Genomic DNA, 22,858 nt, shown 5'->3' with positions numbered 1-22,858 from the left:
GTGTTTAATTCAGGAAGAGTTCCCGTCCCAACATGACTCTCCAGGGAGCCGCCGGAGGGGAGGGGCAGAAGGACCGTGGAGCGGCGAGAGCCACTGGGAAGCGTGAAAATCTTCCCACACTTGCAGAGTATTTCAGCCCCGCTCCCAACCTCCATCCCACCGAGGTCCGCACGCCCCCAGACCTGGGCACCGAGCCTGCCCCACCGTCCTTCACGGGAAAGGGCTCCAAACGCTCCGTGAGTCGTGAGCATCCTCCATCCCAGAGCGGAAGCTGGGTCATAGAGTTGATGAAGTACGCAGTGCGCGCGCAGAAGTACATCCTACAAACACTGCGTTTCCCGGTGACATTCGTTCCGCGGGTTCTGTTTGTGCTTTAGAAAAACCACCCACCTTTACCAAAGGGGGCCTCCTCTGGTTTCTGCAGTGAGCACTTCAAGGGGCCTCAGGCTTCCAGAGCCCTGGACGTGTGCTTCCACGCGATCGGAAGTGAGAGCTGACTCCTGACTAAGAGCTGAGCTCTGACACTGACCACCTCCCACACCCTGGCTGACGTGGCCGCCCCGACTGTCCTGAGTGTGTCTCGTGTCCCCGTCCCTCCCTCCGCCTGCATTGCTCTGCTCGCCGGTCTACGATCTGTCTCCCCAGCAGGACTCCGCACCCCCGTCACCGCATCATCCCTGCGTCTGGTGGGGTCGGACTCGTAATAAAGCCCCGAATGAAGGAACGAGGAGGCTCGTTTGTCCTGTGATGCCGCAGGACACCTGGAAGCAGTGAAAAGATACTCAGATGTCAGTTCAACAAAGCCAGCGTCTTTCCAGGCACTGGAGGCATCTGGGTGGTTCTGGAATCGGGGTGATCAGGAGGATGGATGAGCCCCCAGCCTCTTGTGCTCTCGCGGGATTCATGACTCTTCAGGATGGTTGGAATTAGGGCTCATAAAGACCATCCAACTCCAGAAAACCAGTAATTCTGATAAGCTTCTCACAAACTTAATTGTTTCACCCAGTTCCCAGACCCCGGAGCCCCGGGGCTGTCCCCGCCGGGAATGGCTGGCATCGCAGCCACTAGGAGATTTCTCTGGCCCCTCTGTGGGTTGGGTTACTCCCCAAACCTGCTGAGGTGGCGGGTCCCTTCCCCCCGGAGTCCCCATGGAAACCCTCGTCCCTCTTCCAGGCACTTCTCACAATCGGGCTCTTGTGTTTCCACGTGCACGTCTTGGCCGATTTCATCAGCACATAAGACACACTCACATCGTGGGTCATTTTGCTGTCTCTGTTCTTTCGTGACAGTGGATGGGTGGGTCCTAGAGAGCAGTGGCATCCCCTGGGAAGGGTTTGAAAGGAGCCATTCCCAGAGCACAGGGGAAACCATTACCATCCTAGGCCTGTGGGCAGGGTCTGGAGAGAGGGGGCCCGTGGAAGCAGGACCCCCAGCATTCGGAGGCCTGGTTGAGGCAGCTCCTGGCAGACCGTGGGCCTGAAGCTGGAGAGAGCTCTGGAAGGCGCTCCGCACCACCCCCCCAGCTCCCCCCACAGTGCAGCCCTCGGCAGAGCCAACCAGAACCGAAGGCTAAGGGACACGGACTGGCAAGAGGCTCCCTCAGTGTCACGGCACAGGGGAGGGTGTGGGGGGAGGAGACCAGGGACCGGAGAGGGCATGGGGGGCATGACCAGCACATATGGACAGTGCCCAGCACACGGGGACAGTGCCCGGCACACAGGGACAGGGAGTAGCCCATAGGAGAGTGACCAGCACATAGAGACAGTGACCAGCACATATGGACGGTGCCCAGCACATGGGGACAGTGCCCGGCAGATATGGACAGTGCCGACAGGGGACTCGTGGATGACCAGCACACAGGATCACCTCCAGCAGGCCGCGGCCCACTCAGTGTTGAGTCCCTCGTATGGTCTCAGGCCGGTGACAGGCACTTGGGAAATATTGTTGAGATAATTCTTCACTGAAGGATGCTGGGGTTCGAGTTTTTGCCAGCCGTGAGCCCTGTCAACCTTTCTGCCTCATTGAACTCATATACATCACCCTTTGTGGTGAGACTCAACACAGCGTAAGAAAGGCGCTTGGAAAATCACCAGTCGTTACATAAACCTATAATAATATTGTGTGGGTGAATATTCTACTCTGTCCACGTTTACCAGTTAGGAAGGACGAGGGCTGTGTGTGACTCTGAATGTGCACGGTGGAAATCAAAGGAGAGCTGACGCTTGGGCTGGCGGTTCTCTCTTGTGCACGGGGGTCAGGGAAGGATGTTAGCGGCATCCCTGGCCTCAAGCCTCCGGCGGCCAGGAGGCAGTCCCCCCACCTTGAAGATGACCAAACTTGTCTCCGGACGTCACCAAGTGTCCCCGGGAGACAGAATTACCCCCAGCTGAGAACCACTGGGGTCGTCCCAAGAGCGTGAGAGTTAGAACTAGGTGGACTTGGGTTCATCAGAAGCCGACTCTCCTGGGCTGGGGGCAGGGACCCCTCCGCCTGCACCTCCTCCCGGGCCCTGCCTCTCCGCCCTCAGCACCCCTCCCAGCACCACCCACCTCCCAGGTGTCCGAGCTCAGCTGGGAAGGCTTCTTATGAGACGCCTTCCTTTTTTTTTTTTTTTAATTTTTTTCTTTTTATTTTGATATAATTTTAGATTTACATAAAAGTTGCAATAATAGAAAAGAAAACTGAGGTATACCCTTCGCCCCATTTCTCCCGTGTTAACAACTTAGATAACCCTAGCACCGTTATCAAAATCAGGAAATTAACAACGTTATAATATTATTAACTTAGAAACAGATCTCATTTGAATTTCACCAGTTTTCCCCGATGGCCTCTTTCTGTTCCCACAATCTTTCAGTTATCGTGTCTCCTTAATCTCCTCCAATACATGGTGGTTCCCCAATCTTTCCTTACCTTAATGACCTCGACACTCTTGAAGAATTATAGTTATTCTGTAGAATGTCTCTCAATTTGGGTTTCTCAGATGTTTTCATGATGAAAGTTATGCGTTTTTGGCAAGAATACCCAAAAGTGATATCGTGTCCTGTTCAGTGCATCGTATCAAGGGGTACGTGATGTTTATATGTCGTATCGGGGTAATGCTCACCTTGATCCCTCGTTTTAAGTTGGTAACCTCAGAAAGTTGTTTTTGTACGCAGTGGTTCTGGAACATGTGAGACACCTTCTTGTGAGACGCCTTCTCAGGTCCTAGGAGGCCTGTTGATAGCTAAACCACGCCCTCTCCAAAGTCCCCGCATTTATACCCATTGTGCTATTGTTTAAACAACTTTCCTGCCCGTAACCATGGCTCCTAAACATGTCAAACCAAGTATCCTGTTTATAGCAAATATTTCACGGTGTCTCCCGGACTGTTCTAAAATGAAATTCACGTGTAACCGACCTACACACACTATTCTGAGTATAGATTTGACCCTTGAACGACACAGGTTGGAGCTGCATGGGTCCACTTGTAGATGGAATTTTTCAGTAGTAAATGCTCAGTACTACATGATCCACGGCTGGTTGACTCCTCAGATGCTGAGCGAAGCACTTGGAGGACTGACTACAAGTTATACTCGGATTTTTGGCTGCATGGAGGGTCAGCACCCCAACACCTGCATTGTTCAAGGGTCAACTGGATAGGTTTGTTTACGTGTATAATGTGCCCAAACGCTAATAAAACAGAGAGATAAAAGGAGGGTCACTTTTAACTAAGAACATGAATTTTAATATAAAAATGTCTGGGCACATGACAAACACGTACAGAAGGAAGTATTCGGAAGTTTGTTTCTGGATGAAGACACAATAGTTTAGACCCGTAATGATTCACGCACCACCAGCAGATTCACCCACCAGATGGGATTATCGGCAACGGTCAACAGTTCTTGGGGAAGCATCGCACCAAACAAAGTTCTCTCTTCCCTTGATTTACGTGGTGAGTTGCATTCCTGAAAAACCCACTGTTCATTAAAACCATGCAAATGAAAAAAGCAAAAAAACTTTAGTTTACATACAAAGAAGAGTTAGATTCAAGGCTCAGGTCATTATAGACAGAAAAGCATACAGCACACAAGCCAGTTCTTCATGGGGATGGGATTGTGTCGTGCTTTCCTGAGGACGAGCATCTCTGGCCCCCAGGATGCTGGTCGTGTCCCCCAAGTATGTGGCACTCGCGGCTGCCCCCGATGGATGTCTTGGGTGGCCCTAGAGGGTGTCCCCACTTGGAACCGTTGTTGTTTACTGTAACAACCTGGAACTGAGAAGCCCAGCTGTCTTGCTCTCAGTTATATTCCCAGTGGCGAGCGTGCCTGGTATGCATTTAAAACAAAACACAAAAACTTTCTGGAATGAATGGAGAAGACATTTCCCTACAGGGTCACACAGCGTTTGATGGCATTTTCTTCCTTGTTTCAACACCCGAAAGAGAATATTATTACGAAACCCTGGCCCTTGTCACCCGTGCCTTGCTGCTTGAAAGGAAGAAAGGACATTTTAACCTGCCGCGTTGAAGTTTCCTTCAAGCAAGGAGCAGGAGACACTGAACTGTACACTCTCAACCTTAGGAAAATGCCTATTTAGACATCGTAAATATCACTCTGTGCAAGTAGGAACTAAAGTAATAATTATCGCTAAATGCAGCAAAGATCCCGCATGGATTAGCAGAGGTCAGTGGTCACTGTGAAAGGAGGTTCATTTGTTCGTTCATTAAAGCACTTGTTGGTTTGGGGCCAACCCTGGCCACCCTTACCTGCCATTGTAGGTTTTTGACGCTGTAATGTACCCAAGAAAGAGTTATTGACTCAGGCACGGTGGCATTTTTGTGTCACTCCCTTGTTCTTTTGATAGTCTGGAGACATGTGCTTTGGAAGCGGTATTCAGAGCCCACGCTTGACTCTGGTTTACACTCCTTCTGTATTGAAATCTCTCCTGTCAGAGACTGCGAAATTGGCGGCTTACATCAGAAACAAAAAAATACAAGCTGCTCTCATTTGTTAGTTAATTCACAAGCTGCTGGGGAAGAAATCTTTGTTTTTTTTACGGAAACATGTTTTTAATTCACAAAAACTCCATGAAGCTGCCAGTGGGGACGCATCTTTCCCGGCTCCTCTCCATCTGTCTCCTGCCGTCTGCAGCCTCCCTCCCAGGAGCGCCCGGCCCATAGAGGAACCCCCGGCCTCCTCCTTCCTGGGCCTTTGGTGCCTCCCTCTTCTGCATACGGTATTTGTTTTTCTCTTTCTGACTTACTTCACTCTGTATGACAGACTCTAGGTCCATCCACCTCACTACAAATAACTCAATTTCGTTCCTTTTTATGGCTGAGTAATATTCCATTGTATATATGTGCCACATCTTCTTTATCCATTCATCTGTTGATGGACACTTAGGTTGCTTCCATGTCCTGGCTACCTGCCTGCTGCTCAAATCCCAGGAAATTAGAGCCCAGACCCCTCCTCCAGGAGGCCTTCCCAGATCATTTCCTCTCTGTCCACAGCTTCCACTGGCTGCTTCCCTGTTTTCCCTCCACACCTGCTTCAGTAGCCCTAATCAAACCATAATTCACTTTCTTTTATGCCTGCCTTCCTACTGAAATGTACTGTCATTCGGGACTAAATTTTCTAAAGTTTACCTCTTATTACACTAGCAAGATATATGGTCCACGTAGAAAACTTAGAAGACATAAGTATAAAGAAAAATCATTGAGAAACCCGCAGTCAGTATCTCCCAGGGATGATTCCACATCCTTCCGGCTATGTGTCTATGCATGTTGCAGGCATATCTGTCATTAGAGTATAAGAACATGGAGCGCATACTCTAAAAATGCTCCCGCCCATGAACCCCCTCCGTCGGCTATTATCAGTTCTTCTGCACAGTATCCACGGCATGCTTGTAGTAAATATTTCACGCCACCCCATCAGATATTATCAGTTTTCCTCCTTTGACCCTAATGAATGGTTCACAGTCCCTGGCATGAATCCTGTTGCCTGGGGACATTGCTGGGTCAGAGGCGCCCACAGTCTGAAGTCTTCTGATACGTGGCTGTAAATGTTGGACCCACGTTACCACCTGGCATGAAATGGCGTGGAAATGCCTGTGCCCACATCTGTCTCCATCCTGGTAATTTGTTCTGATGGTGGAAAACTGACTTTTGTTAAGAAAACCCATGGATGAGGACCTAAATGCCCAGAGAAGCTCAGTCTTCCTTCTTCCTTAGTCATTTCTTCCTCGTGCCCCAAATCCTGAGCGTCAGGATATACCTTCTATGTGCGTAAATCTACGCCTGTTTCCCCGGGGACTGATTGCTTGCTCCGTCACCGGGCCTTTCTCTCCTCCCACCGTGTCTCTGGCGGGTCTGCACTGCCGTCTGTGGCCTCGTGCCCGCCCACCCACTCTGGACCACCCCCAGGGTCACTGTCCTCCTGAAACCCCCTGGAGACAGGCACTCAGCACCCGGCAACACGGAGCTTGGAAACGCCACCCACACGGCCCCTGCTCTGCAGCTGCAGGGACTCGGCTGCGGACCCCCACGGTCCACTGAGGACCTGGAATCTCCACCCTGTTAAGCCCCCTCCTCTTCCTGTGTGTGGCTGCGATGTCTCCACGCACTTCCCGTGGACCTAAGCCAGCTTGGGGTGGGCGGAGGGGGAGCTGTTTTAAAACATAAACTGCAGGCAGGACCCACGACGTGTCACCACGGGGCCTGGAGGGGCTTGATGCCCACCCCCTCACCTCTCAGTGAGGGGCCGCCCTGTCCCTGCTTGTCTTGGCCAGAACCGCAGAAGGTACATCCTGTCCCATCCCCCGGTTCCCCTCCTGGGCTGTAACATGCGAGATGTCTGAAGATGTGTTTTAAGAAAATGGAGAAAAGGTGCCTTCAGCTGAAAACTCTGCCTTTCCATCCAGGCATGCGCATCCCTGGCGGGGATGGTGACAAATGGGCCCACTGGCGCCATCAAAACTGGAAAGATGACAAAGGAACATATCTACGAAACAGAAACAGACTCACAGACACAGAGAACAGACTGGGGTTGTGAAGGGGGACTGGGGGAGCGGTGGATTGGTATCTTGGGGTTAGCAGGTGCAAACTATTATATATAGGATGGATACAAAACAGGGTCCTACTGTATAGCACAGGGAACTCTATTCAGTCTCCTGTGATAGACCATAAGGGAGAAGAATATGAAATATATATATATATACGTCTATAACTGAGTCACTTTGCTGTACAGCAGAAATTAACACAGCATTGTAAACCAACTTGGGGTTGTGAAGGGGGACTGGGGGAGCGGTGGATTGGGATCTTGGGGTTAGCAGGTGCAAACTATTATATATAGGATGGATACAAAACAGGGTCCTACTGTATAGCACAGGGAACTCTATTCAGTCTCCTGTGATAGACCATAAGGGAGAAGAATATGAAATATATATATATATACGTCTATAACTGAGTCACTTTGCTGTACAGCAGAAATTAACACAGCATTGTAAACCAACTGGACTTCAATAAAATTTTTTAAAAACCCTGGAAAAATGGCAGGACTCCTCTTGGGATGATCTGAGTGTCCGGAAGTCTCTGAATAGTCACCACAGGAAGAACCCTGTCTCCGAAGACCGTCAGTACAGACTTGCTCCGTCCTCTGTCTCGGTGAAGAGTACTCTGGGAGATCGCGTCCTGCAGCACGGAGAGCACGTGTGTTAGGTCCTTGGACTGCGGAACTCCGTGTGACGGTGCGGGCACGTGCGGAATCGTGCAGCCCTCTACCCTCGGCCGCTGCTTGGCGTGGTTTGGGTCTTTGTAAGGGTCACGGCTGGTGGAAGGTGAGCTGCACGGGGCAGGTGCGTGCGGTGTAGGCACCCTGAGACTTGTGTGTGCTGTGTGAGGACGCCGGGTTTCCCAGATGGGGGGTGGACACGGAGTACAGGCCTGCTTCATCCTCTACGCGGCGTAGCCCATGCACCCCGGAAGTGACACAGAAGCGCTGAGGGGGCGTCGCTCTGCTGGGACCCACGCCGTGGACAGAGTTCGGGGTCTGAGTCCCCACCCAGTGCAGTGTGTGCTTCCCGGGCGTGCAGGGCCCTGGCGTGGGGGCCCGACTGTGGGGTGCACCCCTGTCAGCCCTCACCACGCAGCAGGGCGTCCTCCTTTGGTCTCCTTCTTCCTCTTATTTCTTGTTCTCCACACTAGGGACCTCTTTTTCCAGTTTTCTCAAGTTTCAACTGCTTTCCTACAAGAAGGAAATAAATCTAAATGTTAGTGGTGCTTTTTTCCAGGTTTTGAGACTACAAACGGGTTTTTCTTTCTAACATTGTCTCACTTTTCCCATAACGTTTATTACTTTTATAACAGGGGAGAAAACAATAGTTGTATATTAATGTCCTTTGGGGATTTGAATGACAGACCCCTAAGAAGCGTGTGACTTTCACTGCTGAGTGACCATAACAAGCTGTGTCTTCACGAGCTCCGAGGATTTGTCCCCAAAGAGGCAGTAATGGGATTCTGACGCCAAGGCTGACGCACGCCCTATCTGTTCTCTCCTAGGTGCCCCAGGACGAGTGGGGAGGGTACCCCACGGGGGGCAAAGACGAGGAAATTCCCTGCAGAAGGACGAGGAGTGGCAGTTACATCAAAGCCATGGGTGACGAGGAAAGCGGGGAGTCGGACTCCAGCCCCAAAATGCCCCCCAAGGTGGCGCTCCGGCCAGAGCCCCTGCTCAAGTCCATCGGACAGAGGCCGCCGGGAGACCTCCAAACGTAAGCCCCCCACGCGCCTCCCTCACCCCAGCCCAGGGCTCTTCTCACACTGACCGCGGCCGGTTGTCCAAACACCCTAGAAAAAGTCCTGGGTTGAAAATATTAGGCTCAATGGCCGTCGATTTTCAAGTCCTTTAAAAAAAAAAGCAATCAGACCTTCTGTTATTTACTCATTGCATAGTAATTAAGGAAATACACTTGGGCAGTTTCTATGTCAAATATTAATTTTCAAGTACCTATCATAGCCGATGACCCATCCGTGTCTTCTCAGATCATTCCAGCAATTGATCAGGAGCACATCTGTGTGAGTGTGTGAGTGTGTGTGTGTGTGAAAATCACAATGGGGAATTTTTTGTTTACTATAACTTCACAAGTGCACATGTAGGCAACAAGTTTTTTGCACGGTGGGGGCAGGAACTGGATTAATTTTACAAATATCATAGCATATGCTTTATATATTTGTCCAAAAATACATTGGGTTTTTTTTTGTTTTTTCTTTAACTGAAGTGTAGCTGACTTACAATGTTGTGCCAGTCTCTGCTGTACAGCGAAGTGGCTCAGTTATACACACAGAGACATTCTTTTCTGATATTCTTTTCCATTATGTTTCATCCCAGGAGACTGGATATAGTTCCCTGTGCTCTACAGTAGGACCTTGTTGTTTATCCAGTTTATATATACTAGTTGCATCCGCTAATCCCAAACTCCCACTCTGTCCCTCTCCCTCCCCCTTGGCAACCACAAGTCTGATCTCTGTATCTGTGAGTCTGTTTCTGTTTCATAGATAGGTTCATTTGTGCCATATTTCAGGTTCCACGTGTAAGTGATCTATCATATGGTTATTTGTCTTTCTCTGACTTACTTCACGTAGTATGATAATCTCTAGGTCCATCCATGTTGCTGTAGATGGCATTATTTCATTGTTTTTATGGCTCAGTAGTATTCCATTGTATACATGTGCCCCATCTTCTTTATCCATTCCTCTGTCGATGGACATTTAGGTTGTTTCCACGTTTTGGCTATCGTGAATCGTGCTGCAGTGAACATAGGGGTGCATGCAAAGACACACTGTTGGTAAATTTAACTAATTTCCAGAACATAAACAGAGGAAACTAGGAACTCGGCTATTCATTTGAACTATGAAAATATGACTGTAATTCTTAGCAGTCACCTTGTGTGTTTTTGGTCCTTCCAGCTAAGTCTGGATATAAGTGCAAAGAACTGTCTGCTTTTCCCACCACGAGCTGTGGCTTCTCTGGTGTGAAGGTTCAGCAAGAGGGTGAAACAGCAGCTCAGTGCTTTGCCAGTGTTGCATCCAGAGTTGTTCTCGTAACGTAGTGAGAGGATGAGGCTGTGACCAGGGTGTCACCTTTGTGTCATCCCCCACCCGTGCCCCGTGCACATGGCGACATGTGAAACAATGGTGTGATTTCTCCTGATAAATCCAGTCATCCGTTAAATGTTACCTCACAGGATGAAAAATTTAAATTTTGGATTGACCCGTATCCTACATTTGACAAACGTGAACGGTACCTTTATGACCTCGTTCACTTAAATCCCTCGGCAGTTGTGTTGGGGTTGCCAGGCACGAACAGATGAGGGAGGCAGTGACGCCTGTCTCGTCCCTTACGGGTCCCCTAAGGTAAGGCACTGCCTTACACAGAGGAGGTGGCCAGGGGAGGTTTGTGAATCAGTGCCTAGGAGCCAAGCCAGAGGCTCGCCCTGTGGAGCTCACAGAGGGGTAACGGGAAGGGGGCGTGTAAGCAAAGAAAGCAAACAGTTGGAAGAGGTTGTCAGTGGAAGGTTGTGCTGGGAACTTAAGAAGTGAGGGGTTAGGGGTGGGGAACCAGAGGCATCACCTGACCCAGGCACGCAGCCGTCGAGGGCTGGACCAGGCATCGGTCTCCCCAGCTTCATTTGGGGGTGCCTGAAGACATATCTGAGAACTCTGGGTTATCTGAAAACCCCACCGCCCTGGGCAGCAGTTGTGCTTAGCAGGTCTTGGGGTTTTGATCCACTGGCTAGGGCCACCGACTTAACTCCTCATTTTAAAAGTTCATTTCATGGTTATGCACTCAGAAAGCAAACCATGAAAAAGAAATAAAAGCAAGCAGTGTTTGAACTGTGAGCAGGGACCAGGCCTTTTAAGAACTACGGGGGCTTCCCTGGTGGCGCGGTGGTTGAGAGTCCGCCTGCCGATGCAGGGGACACGGGTTCGTGCCCCGGTCCGGGAAGATCCCACATGCCGCGGAGAGGCTGGGCCTGTTCAACGGGAGAGGCCCCAACAGGGAGAGGCCCGCGTCCCAAAAAAAAAAAAAAAAAAAAAAAAGAATTACGCACTTTGTTTTCCTATTGACAAAGTCCCTTATCCCTGTCTGCTGACCCCAGACTGGTCGTGCTCCCTGGAGCCCTGTCCCCAACCCTTGAGTCCTCCCCGCGGGACCACGATTCCCTTCTTCAGCGGTCAGCACCTGCCTCTCGTCCCTTCCCTCATCTGTACCAGCCGCCAGTGCTGACGATGTTCAGAAGATATTGTTAGGAGTTTACATTCGTAAAACCCGCATCATTACCCACCATCGTAAAAATTCCCTCAAAAACCCAAGAGAGTGATGGAGAGGCAAGGCCACCGGACAGAGTAACCATTCACCATCCGCGTGTGGAAGTGGAGCCGGGGGTTCATCCACAGAGGCTTCTAACCCCAGCACACCCACTGCACTTCATACCTTGGGAAACTTGTGGGGGAAATGAATAGAAGATGCTGCCTAACACCTGCTCCTGTTCTCAGCTCACTTACATCTGCGTTGGCCTTGCAAACACTGCCCACTCTGCAGAGATAAGCCCTCGGTCGGGCCCTTCTTCCTGTTATTCTGTGTTTATCACTCCGTTCATCCCTCCGACACGTGCCAGGCACTGTGCTAAATTCTCCTCACACGTGTGTGGATTATTCTTTTCCCCCAAATCTGACACTGCGATGGAGATGTGAAGGGGAGGGGGCAGCACCCTGTGACATGTCCAGACGACACCGTGCCCTGCAGGACTCCTCTGCTTATTTGCAAAGTCCGTGAAACTCCCGTAACAAGTCGCTCTTTGTGTAACATATGAAATTTCTCTTTAAAATATGTTACTGGGAGGTATATCAAGTAAGTTGTTATTATTGTCTGTTAGGCTCTTAGCACATCTTAGAATTTTATAGGTTTCAATATAATTTCACTTATTTTCGTCCTAAATGGCGTCATGAAAACTCAACTCTTTACCCAGGGCAATAAAAACTGTGCCCATTTTATGGAACAGAACCCTGAGTCAGAGGAACGAGGTACTGAAGGCCACGGAAGGGACCAGGGGTTTGAAATGAAAAGTTCTTTTAATCCCATGTCCGAGGAAAGTATCTCACCCAAATAGCAGGGTCGTGTGCCTGGGGCCCAGCGTGATCTCTGAGGGAAAGGAAGTGGTAGTTCTAAAGTTGTGTTTAAAATATGACTGAAAGCCATCAGATTTAGCAGTGCACTGAATGTTTTCCCTCTGACACCACAGAACTTCACCAGCAGGAGCTGACTGACAGAACGGTTTAAGAGTCGAGGGATAAACATAAGAATTGGTGTCTGCCGACCTCCTTTAGGTTTTATTCTCAGTATGCACCATTCATTCTGTTCACACTCGTAATGGTATTTAAGAATGCAGATGAAATAGATGAACCTAGTAATTATACTTTAGTTTGAATTTGATGGATTGATGTTCTTATCGTTGAATTATCATATGGCACACTGAAACCTTAGGAATTTTACGAGCCTCCCAAGTCACAGTAAACACTGGTATAAAATGGACTTTCCCAGCAGCCCTTCTTCAATCTGCCCAGCTAAGACCTGAAACGAGATTGGCTGTTTAGTTGCCTGTTACCAGCCCTTTTGAGCCATATAATCTAAAACCCCTTCTGTGAAGGCTGCACGCACTCAAAATGCTTGACCTCTGGGAACAGTGATTCTGTTGAACGCTGTCTTGTCTTCCTGCTGTTAAACCGAGAAAAAAGTCAGTCTTCTCATTAATAATTGAGTGCATGTCCTTATTACACATACAAGGATTTTCGCCTTCACCTTGCTGTGTTCTCTATAGAGTGCAAGGTGAGAGGAAGTCTTTTCACTCTCGAAAGAAAAATGAAACAAAAACAGACACGCAAAGACCTGTCACAGCTGTCTTACTGCTCAGAATTCTCAACAGTTTTGTTGACCGATCAGGAAAATCAGACCCCCAGGCCGGGGACAGACCCTGTCTCTCTGTGGGTCAGACCCTGCCCATAGGCAGACACAATTTAGAATTATTTTAAATGAAGTGCACATTTCACGATGCTACTGAATCTGATTTACTAGATTTTTAAATTAGCTTATGTATTAGTGTCTGGAGAATTCACTTTTTATAATTATGAAAGGTAGACCAACTGATTTAATTGGGGGTATTTTTTTCTGCTTAGTTGAATTGAGAAGTCAAAGCTCTAATAATTTTGAACATCTCTGAGTCATTCTCGCAAGAAGGTAGAATTTTAAATTTATAGAGAAAGGAGAGCTTATTTTAAGAACTACTTCATATGTAAAGATAAACTCAGGTGGGTTACAGATATAAGCATAAGAATCATATTTGTATGTGTGAGTATATACAGGTGTGTGTGTGTGTATATACGTGAGTGTATACATGTATGTGTATACATGTGTATGTATATGTGTATATAGATACATGAATGTGTATATATGAATATTTTAGAATCTTGGGTTGGAGAAGGCATATCCAAACCTTATTCCACAGTGAGAAACTACAAGACACTGACAGATTTTAATTCATAAAACTAAAAACGTATTCATGGTAAAAGCCAACAAACAAATCAACAAGCTAAAAGTACTGTCACCAAAGTAAAACAACCATAAAAACCTGGGAAAATGTTCCATAATACAGGTGACACATTTTTGTACTCTTAATACGAAGAGATGCCTTACAAATCAGTAAGGAAAAAGTGAGCACTGTAGCTATAAAAATGGACAAAGGCCAGAAAAGACTATTTACAGGACTTCCCTGGTGGCACAGTGGTTAAGAATCTGCCTGCCAATGCAGGGGACACGGGTTCGAGCCCTGGTCCAGGAAGATCCCACATGCCGCGGAGCAACTAAGCCCGTGTGCCACAACTACTGAGCCTGCGTGCCACAACTTCTGAGCCTGTGCTCTAGAGCCTACGAACCACAACTACTGAGCCCAGGTGCCACAACTACTGAAGCCCACGCACCTAGAGCCCGTGCTCCTCAACAAGAGAAGCCACTGCAATGAGAAGCCCACACACCGCAAGCAGAGAAAGCCCGCGTGCAGCAACGAAGACCCAATGCAGCCAAAAATAATTTAATTTAGTTTTTTAAAAAGACTGTTTACATACCTTATCGATAATTGAAACTTTTAGAGAGTATTTTAGCATTCCACTTAAAGCTAAAAATGTAAAATCTTATTCTAAAGAAATTGCTGTCAAGCATGCGCACAGTTCCATTGTATATCACTGTAAGGAATTGTAAACTGCCTACGCGCCCATCCGTAGGCCTTGGGTCCCGCTTGGGACAGTCTAGCCTCTGGATACACCTGTAAGCGGTGACACAAGTAAGATGATGTTCATTGCAACATCATCAGTAATAGCAGAAGTTTAAGACAATCCAGAGTTCACCACTATCGTACTGATTGAATAATAGATATACAAGCATTAAAATGGTAGAATATTATTCATAGAATATACTAGAATATTAGGCAGCTATAAAAGATGAGGAAGATTTCTATGTACCAATTTGGAGCTATCCAGGTTACATCACCTTTAAAAAGCAAAGCATAGGACATTAGTATGTAGCTGCCACTTTTCTATAATAAAATGGGAAGATAAGATTAAAAGTCATCATATTTATATTATAAATTTTTATAAATTATAAATTATAGTATAAATATGTATATAAATATAAATAATCATATTTATATTACATAAAGAAACAATAGAAGGATAAATAGAAACTAATAAAAATGTTTACCTCTAAGGAATAAAGAGGAAGTAGGTGCAATAGGGCTGGGACCAGGACATCTCAATATGTCCCTTTTCTGTATATAGTGTTAACCTTCATTTATGCAAATGTGCCATCTATTCAGAAATATCAGAACTTAGAAGACACAATAAAAGAAAATAAAAGCCACTCTCAAAAAACAGAGCAGCCAAGAGGAGATTTAGAGATAGCCGCTGACAGAACTATCAGAGAGAACCTAAAAATAACGAATTAATGCCAAAGGATCTAAGGGAAAACGTGGACGACTCGCATACACAGAAGGGAAGTTGGCAGAGAGAGAAAAATTAGAAGAAAGAGGCGGCTAGAAATACTACAGATGAAAATCATGGTGTTAGAAGTAAGGACTTTTGCTGCTGAGCTCTTCAGCAGACTCAGCATAACTGAGTGATAATCAGTGAGCTTGAAGATAGGTCCACAGAAATCACCCAACGGAAACGCAAAGAAAAAAATGGAAGAAATAAAAAGTGGAAACGAGCATTCAAGAACTGTGGGAAAATATCAAACTGTCCAACACACCAGAATCCTGGGAGGAAAAGAGAAGGGGAAGCAGTCAATAGAAGAAACATTCGAAGACATGACGCCCAAGAATTCATAAAAATAATGAAAGACATTAAATCACAGATTGAAGAATCTCAGAAAATCTCAAGGAAGATAAGTACCAGATACAAAACAAAAGCCACACACGTCATTTTCAAACTACCAGAAACCAAGGATAAAGAGACAATCTTAAAGAAAGCTGGAGAAAAAGACACATTACATACAGAGGAACAAAAAATTTTCACAGACTTTTTGTCATAAAGTATTCAAGCCAGAAAATAATGAAGTAACATCTTTGAAGTATTAAAAGAGCAACCTATTAACCCAGAATTCTAGACTTAGAGAAAGTATCTTTCAAAAATGAAAGTGAAATAAAGACTTTTTCACAAAAACAAAAGCAGAGAAAAACATTGCCATCAGACCTGTACTAGGAGAAATATTAAAGGAAGTTCTTCAGGCACGAATATGGGATAGTACGAGGACAGACAGACATCTGGGGCTGTGCAAAAAAAGGACCGTTCCATATCTGCGTTGTGATGATAGCTACAGGACCGTGCGCCTGCCACCACGCCCAGAGCTGTGCGGAAAGGGAGGGATGCTGACAGTGGGCAACTGAACCAGAACTGGAAAACCCAATCCTGCGAAATCAAAAACAGAGGGCGGTAAAATGGAGTGTGTGCAAGCAGCTCCTCTGTGGCGAGGCATAAACATTAATCCGGGACAGGAGGAGGGGAGAGCCCTGCAGCCTCACCCCCTTTTTGCTGGTTCACATCAGGCAACATAAGACACTCCCCTTGGCCGCTGGTTGGAGAGGAGATCGAACGAGTCACAGGAGAGAACCCCAGCTGGGAGGTGAGCGCTGGAGAAGAGCTGGGAAGATGCGCTCAGATGGTCCCTCTGGCTCCTCACGTGCGCTCGGAGGAGGGAGCTTCCTTTTCTCCAGATGTACACTGACTTGGTCGTCTCGATGACCTAGACACCTGCCCTGTGACTCTCCTGGAATTCACTGGCCGGTAGTAACTGGTCGTGCCCCTTGGCCGCTGGGGAGGGGTCAGGTCTGCTTCGGGGCCACAGTGGGGTCAACCCGAGAAACCCCGAAAGGCACAGGGCGTGCAGGATCCATCTAGAACAGCTCACTGAGCATCCTGCAAGGCCACTTTCCCCATTTCTAGGGCCATCAATCTTGACTTTTCTGCTCTTTCCTGATGTGCGGCTCCCTTTTGAATTTGGCAAAACCCCCCGCCAGCTCCTAGCATCTCTCACATACCGACCCCAGGCCCAGTGTATCACAAGCTTGTCTCCCTGCAGCGTCCCGTTTCTGAGCATCCTCGCACCCAGGGCACCTGGCTGCGCCCCAGGGCAGATCCCTCACCCTCCAGCCCCTCGCAGCTTGGCAAGCCTTTCTTCTCACCCTTCCCAAGCCTCCTGGCAATCTGCCTTCCAGCCCTGCTGAACTCCCTGCAGCCTCCTGACTGCACCATCGGCTCACACTTCCGCGCTCCTGTTCGCCCTTCAGTACCAGCTCAGGGTTCCCTCCTTCTGAGGGTCTTCCTGAGTCAGTGCCCTGCCGGGCGCTTCCCAAGTCCTCCGCCCTTGCCTCTACCATACGCGTGTCTGCTTTCCCTAACAGAGAGATGTCCTGTCTATAACAGCCATCGTATCTTCACTGTGTCGCATTTTATACGGGCCCCATACACACTGAACGAATGAAGAAAACTGACTTTTTATGAATCCCTAGTCAGGGATCATTGTTAATCAACTTAATAAGTGAACTGCTATTAAGGGCACCAGTAAAATCATCATTTTTAAAGTTTCTAAAAGTAAAACTTACAAGTTGAAAAGATGTGTGAAAGCCCATTCACATTCACTCAACTCCTTAAACTCTCTAATAATTAGTCCCAAAAGGACCAGATGCTAGCCTCCTTGAAAATATCACACACCTTAAGTGTGCAAATCTTCAACCAATAGGGAACCATATGCTCCATGGAGAAGTATTTTCTTTCACAGTTTCCACTGCTACCCATGGTCTGGTGACTTCCACACCCTCCATTTCAGCTGGAGGAAACCACGGGGGTTTTTTCTGTGCCAGGTCACGTTAAAGCTGTTGCCAGCACTGCGAGTGTGTATTTGCAGCTCTGAAGAGTGCGACCTCCTGGCTTCCCAGGTAGCTGAAAATGTCTCTCATCAGAGACTGAACAGGAGGTAGGGACCAAGGGACACCTGGCGCTGTGCCCCTCAGGTCTCCCCTCACTGGCGAAGCAATCCCACTGCAGGCTTTGCAGACTCCGCAGGCGTCTGTCTGTGAAGGAAGGTGGACCTGTACAGCACTGTGGCCTTTTTCTGTCTCTATTCATGGATGTCACCAGGATCTCACCCTCACACCTCTTCATTTATTTTGATTGTTTCTCTAGTAAATCCTCAGCTTTTGATTCTCAGACTGTGGAATCAGCTCTGTGTTATTATTCTCTACTGTTTTCTTGTTTTCTAATTCAGTAATTATGCTCTTATTGTTAATTTTTTCTTTGTATTTCCTTAGATCTAATTTGTTATTTCTCTCATTCTTCAGCTGAATGCTTATTTAGTAGTGAAAGTGTTTAAGACTATGATGAATGTTCCTAAGGGTGTACCTATACCTGCCTCACACATACCCTGATAGGTGATGCTTTTGTTGTCCCTACTTTCTGGATAGTCTGCAATTTTGTTTTGATTTTCACCTTGATCAAGGGTTTGAATGAATTAAATGAAGGAAAGATCAACTTACTAGGATAAATGTAGTAGCCACTAGTAACTATTTTTCTTCCTTTTAATTACTTTTTAAAACTTAAGTATTGTGTAGAGTTTTTAATACTGACCACCTTTCCTTTCCAGCCCTTTGGGCAGGGAACTTGATTTTAGAGAAACAGATAAAATATTGTTCTTTTTTCCAATGTCTTCCCATTTCTCATTGTATGAGCTCTCGATTCCCCCAAAAGTCGTCATTCCCGGTCACTCTCACGGCTGCATATGCATTCACTCACTCTTCAGTCTACCGCAGAGCTACTTTTGGCCTTTGTGCTCCCATTCATCTAAGTGTGACATGTGCTTTCCAGCACAGAGCTGAGGACGTTTCCTCAGTTCACCCCATGCTGAGTGCCGGAGTTCAGATAGCATAATGGACAAAGAATTTGTCACACTTGAACAGTGAAGAGTGTTGAAAGCAATCACTCTTTAAACACAAGTCACTGTCTTTACCTCTGTGGACTTCAAACGTCTAACAGTGACACACGGATCAGCTGAGCACTTGTGAGAGGTCAGACAGGGCTTTCTGTTAATAAACCAGAAGCCAGTGGCTGTCAAAGCACTGACTGTTTCCAGAGAATGCACTGAATAAAGAGATTAGAGCAAAGAGAGGCAAATCTGTAAGATTTGGGTGCAAAGTTAAATAAAATTAAGCCGAATAGTAAACCTGAAGCAGCAGTGACTTTTACTAAGTCACATTATATGCAATTCTCCCAAATGTAGTAAAGATGATTTAGTCTATTGAAATCATCGTCTTCCTTGGTGTATGATAATTAATATATGAATTCTCCATTTATTTGTGCATCCAAGAAGTAAGTGTATGTTAAGGGCTGGGTGTGTAAATAAGATATCAAGTAAATAAATGAATAAATGTACAGAGTGCCAGGATATTAACTAGGCATCTAAAACTAAACAGTTAATTTTAAATGACAGAAATCATTTTCACAGAGTTTAAAAAGTGAGGTTTTGATGAGCTAAACTGCTTTTGAAATAATCATTTTATCATGGTTAAAAGTGTTTTTAAAATCTCTCTTATTGCAAAATTTGGCAATATGTATCAAAAAAACACTTATGTTCATTCTTCCCAGAGCCTCCAGTGAGAACTCAGTCTGGCTGGAGGCTTGGTGTCCGTCTATGATACCGTGAGCAGAGGACCCGGTCATGATGGGCCAGACTGTGACCTACAGTTCTGATGTGAGCTAACCCTTGAGTGTTGCCTTAAGCCAGTGAATTTATGGTAATGTATTATGCAGTGTATTAGTCAGGGTTCTCCAGAAACATAGGGTGTGTGTGTGTGTGTGTGTGTGTGTGGAGAGAGAGACAGAGACAGAGAGATTAACTGTAAGGAACTGGCTCTCATGATTGTGTAGGCTGGCAAGTTCAAATTCTGCAGGGCAGACTGACAGGCTAGAGGGTCAAGGAAGAATTTAGGCTGTAGCTCAAGTCTGAAGACAGTCTGGAGGCACAATTTCTCTTCCCGAGGAGGTCAGTCTTTCCTCTTAAGACTGTCAACTGATTAGATGAGGCCCACCCATATAATGGAGGGCAATCTGCTTACTCAAAGTCCACCAATTTAAACATTAATTGCAGCCAAAAAAAAAAAAAAAAAAAAAAAACCATCACAGCACTATCTAGAATACTGTTTGACCAAATATATGGGTCCCACAGTGTAGCCAAGTCGATACATAAAATGAACCATCAGCCACAGCAAACTAATACAGGAAGTCACTAGGGAATTTCCTGGCACTCCAGTGGTTAGGACTCCACGCTTTCACTGCCACCGGACCAGGTTCAATCCCTGGTAAGGAAACTAAGATCCTGAAAACCAGTGGCACAGCCAAAAAATAAAGGAAGTCGCTAAAATATTAGTAATGGTTATCTTTGGGTGGTGGATTTGTAGCTGAATTTTATTTTTTTTTAATATTTTAAAATTTTTTCCAAAAGCATATATTAATGTTAAAATAAGAAAAGATATTGAAAATCAGTTGTATTGTCTTCTAAGCCCCTAAACCAGTGGCACAGCCAAAAAATAAAGGAAGTCGCTAAAATATTAGTAATGGTTATCTTTGGGTGGTGGATTTGTAGCTGAATTTTATTTTTTTTTTAATATTTTAAAATTTTTTCCAAAAGCATATATTAATGTTAAAATAAGAAAAGATATTGAAAATCAGTTGTATTGTCTTCTAAGCCCCCTCGTAACCTGTAATTACTGTCTCTCCAATAATAACACTGCATTTAAATGAATTTTCTTGTGTTGTAAAGTTACAATAGTAATAAAGTTATGCTCAGTGACTTCATTAGACTTTTCAGCTGCAAGTGGAATTATAATTTTATGTGGATTTTAAAGCCATAAAATGAAATTTATTCCCAGTAGTATCCCCACATTTTGTGTCTCCAAGGCTCATGTTACATGAGACTTACAGTAAGAGATGCTGGTGGAGAGATGCGTGTCATTGGGAGTAGTTGTGGCTTGGTGTTGTCACCAGGGAACCTCTTCCATGATGGAGTGAAAGGGATGAGCATTTGAGGGTTACTTACCTGGACTTCTCTAAAATCACTTCTAAGTCCAACACCACAAGGAGCACTTGGAAAAGGAGCCTCCAACATACCCCTGGTCCAGACAGTCAAGGGCTTTCCCAGCACGGATGCCCCTCCCAGCATCGGGCCCCCTTCCCAACATCGGGTGACTTTCAGCTATTGCAGAGTTCCCATGCTGAGAGTTTTCCATCTGTCATTTTCCTGCACAGTTGATGTCATAATTCTTCTTTTTTATCTTCTGTGTTTTTCTCTACTTCTTGATTAAATTGAATGACAGTGTATGCTCATTTCTTTTTATTATCCCTGTAATTGTCATCCAGTAAATGTTCAACAAACATTGCTAGCTGACTGGGACCCCATTTATGATCTCTTTGTGGTACAGTTACACTCTTATTTTTATTTCAAATGGAGGTACATTTAGTGATTATCTCCTATCACAACAGGATAGTAGATTCTACTAGTGATTCTTACGTTTGTACAGTGAGTATCAAATAGTTATTAAATTCAGCATTTGTCATTAAACATTGCAATAGTCAAAGAACTCTTTCTTCTTAAGTAGCATGTACCTCTTATTTTATACAGTGGTAGGTAATCAAATATTTAACCTATAAAATCAAGAGTCAGAAAATATAATGGAGTGAGAAAAATGGAAATACGTATTTAACTGCCTCAGTGGCATTTAATCTCAGGTGCTAGTAGGGAAAATACTGGAACAAAGGCAGTGATTGCAGGGTAGAACAGAATGTGTCCTCCCTACATACCCCGTCCTCTGCGCACACCAGCTGGCGTGGAATTTATTTATTCGATGTGGTCTCCGTTACCAGACTTCCCTCTAAGTCTCCTGAGAGCACAGAACACATCTTCGTTATCCTGACACAGAGTAGGTGCTTAATAATATTTGATGGATGGAATTGCTTATAAGGAAGTTTTAGCTGGGGCCAATTATGTGTGGTTATTAGAGGTAATTTTTACTGTAACTTTGTGTCCTGCTCAGCTCCTTTGTGAGGCTAATAATTCTCTTTAAAAATGGTTCCTGAGGGTCATACAGAGCCACTGAAGATTTCAAGGAGGCTAGCAGATTTCTATTCTAGAGAGATCGGTCTGTCTGGGTGGACAGAATTAGGTGTCTATGAGGAAATCCAGATGACTTGTCAGGGGCTGCCTTAGTGATGGCAGTCGGGGTGGAGAAAATGTGTCGTGAGGTACACGTTAGGGACAGAGCCGGACACAGGAGCAGGCACAGGCGAACCCCCAAGGCTGCAACTTGGGCGGGGCTGGGGGTGTGAGTCAGTGAGAGGGGGCAGGAGAAGCAGACATCGGGAAGGTGCTGAGTCCAGCCTGGACACGCTGAGTCTACAGTGGCGGAGAGGTGTGGCCCCCGCAGTCCTGGTGACCAGGTAAGAGACCAGACCTCCCAGACCCGGTGCTGCCTACCTGCCGAGTGCCCGCTCTCTCTGTCTTCTGGGCCTGGTGGAGGGGTGGGCATGGTGGGGACATGTCAGAAAGACACAGACTAAACTGAAGGAGCCCCAGTGGCCAAAACTAGGACAGTTTGAGCCACAGAAGAAATAATAAAAGTATTGGATTGTCATCCACAAAAGAAGCGCCCGTGAGTCCATACTGATACTTCCAAAGCACCGAATAAATAAATGATGGGGAAGCAGGACAGTGCTTTTCTGCAGTAGAAGTTTTAACATAGGAGAATTAGGGGAAAGAAAAGCACGCCTGGGCCGGCACCGCCACGTTAACTGACGCACCAAGAGTGACCGCTGGGCGAGCGAAGGCTCATGTCTGCTTGGCCTCAAGACGTGTATTAGTTATCAAGGGAACAGTAGAAATGTCACAGTGGAGAACCAGAAGGACCCTCCCCCACTTAACCAGGTAATTAGGGTTGACATCAACCCTCTGAGATGCAAAGACATCATACGCCCTGGATACGATGCACAGAGCAAGCTTCTGAGGGGTTCTGAGGGGTTCTCACCAGAAATGCATCACCTCCACCTGATGACGGAAAAAGCCCACACCCCAAGTGAGGGGATAGTTACATAATAAGTGATGAACACTCTTCCGAAGATCCGTCATGACAGACAAGGGCGGACAGGGGAATCGTCACAGGTTGGAGGAGATTCAGGAGCCAGGACAACCAAATGCAGCCTGGGATGGATCCTGGACCATGAACAGACCACTCGTGG

General features: G+C 46.4%; 1 protein-coding gene across 1 annotated transcript in view; it reads left to right on the top strand.

Annotated features, from left to right (window-relative positions):
• The window catches only part of DLGAP2 (DLG associated protein 2), a 145,295-nt gene that overhangs the window by 54,902 nt on the left and 67,535 nt on the right, over nt 1-22,858 (top strand). The window contains exon 3 of the mRNA XM_024759964.1: nt 8,534-8,745. Coding sequence (XP_024615732.1) covers nt 8,534-8,745 — 212 coding nt within the window. The remainder of the gene's footprint in view (nt 1-8,533; nt 8,746-22,858) is intronic.

The sequence above is a fragment of the Neophocaena asiaeorientalis genome, unplaced genomic scaffold (genome assembly GCF_003031525.2).
Source record: "Neophocaena asiaeorientalis asiaeorientalis breed wild unplaced genomic scaffold, Neophocaena_asiaeorientalis_V1.1 scaffold521, whole genome shotgun sequence".
Classification (NCBI taxonomy): domain Eukaryota; kingdom Metazoa; phylum Chordata; class Mammalia; order Artiodactyla; family Phocoenidae; genus Neophocaena; species Neophocaena asiaeorientalis.
The sequence above is the reverse complement of the archived record's forward strand: the minus strand, read 5'-3'. Positions and strand labels throughout refer to the sequence as shown.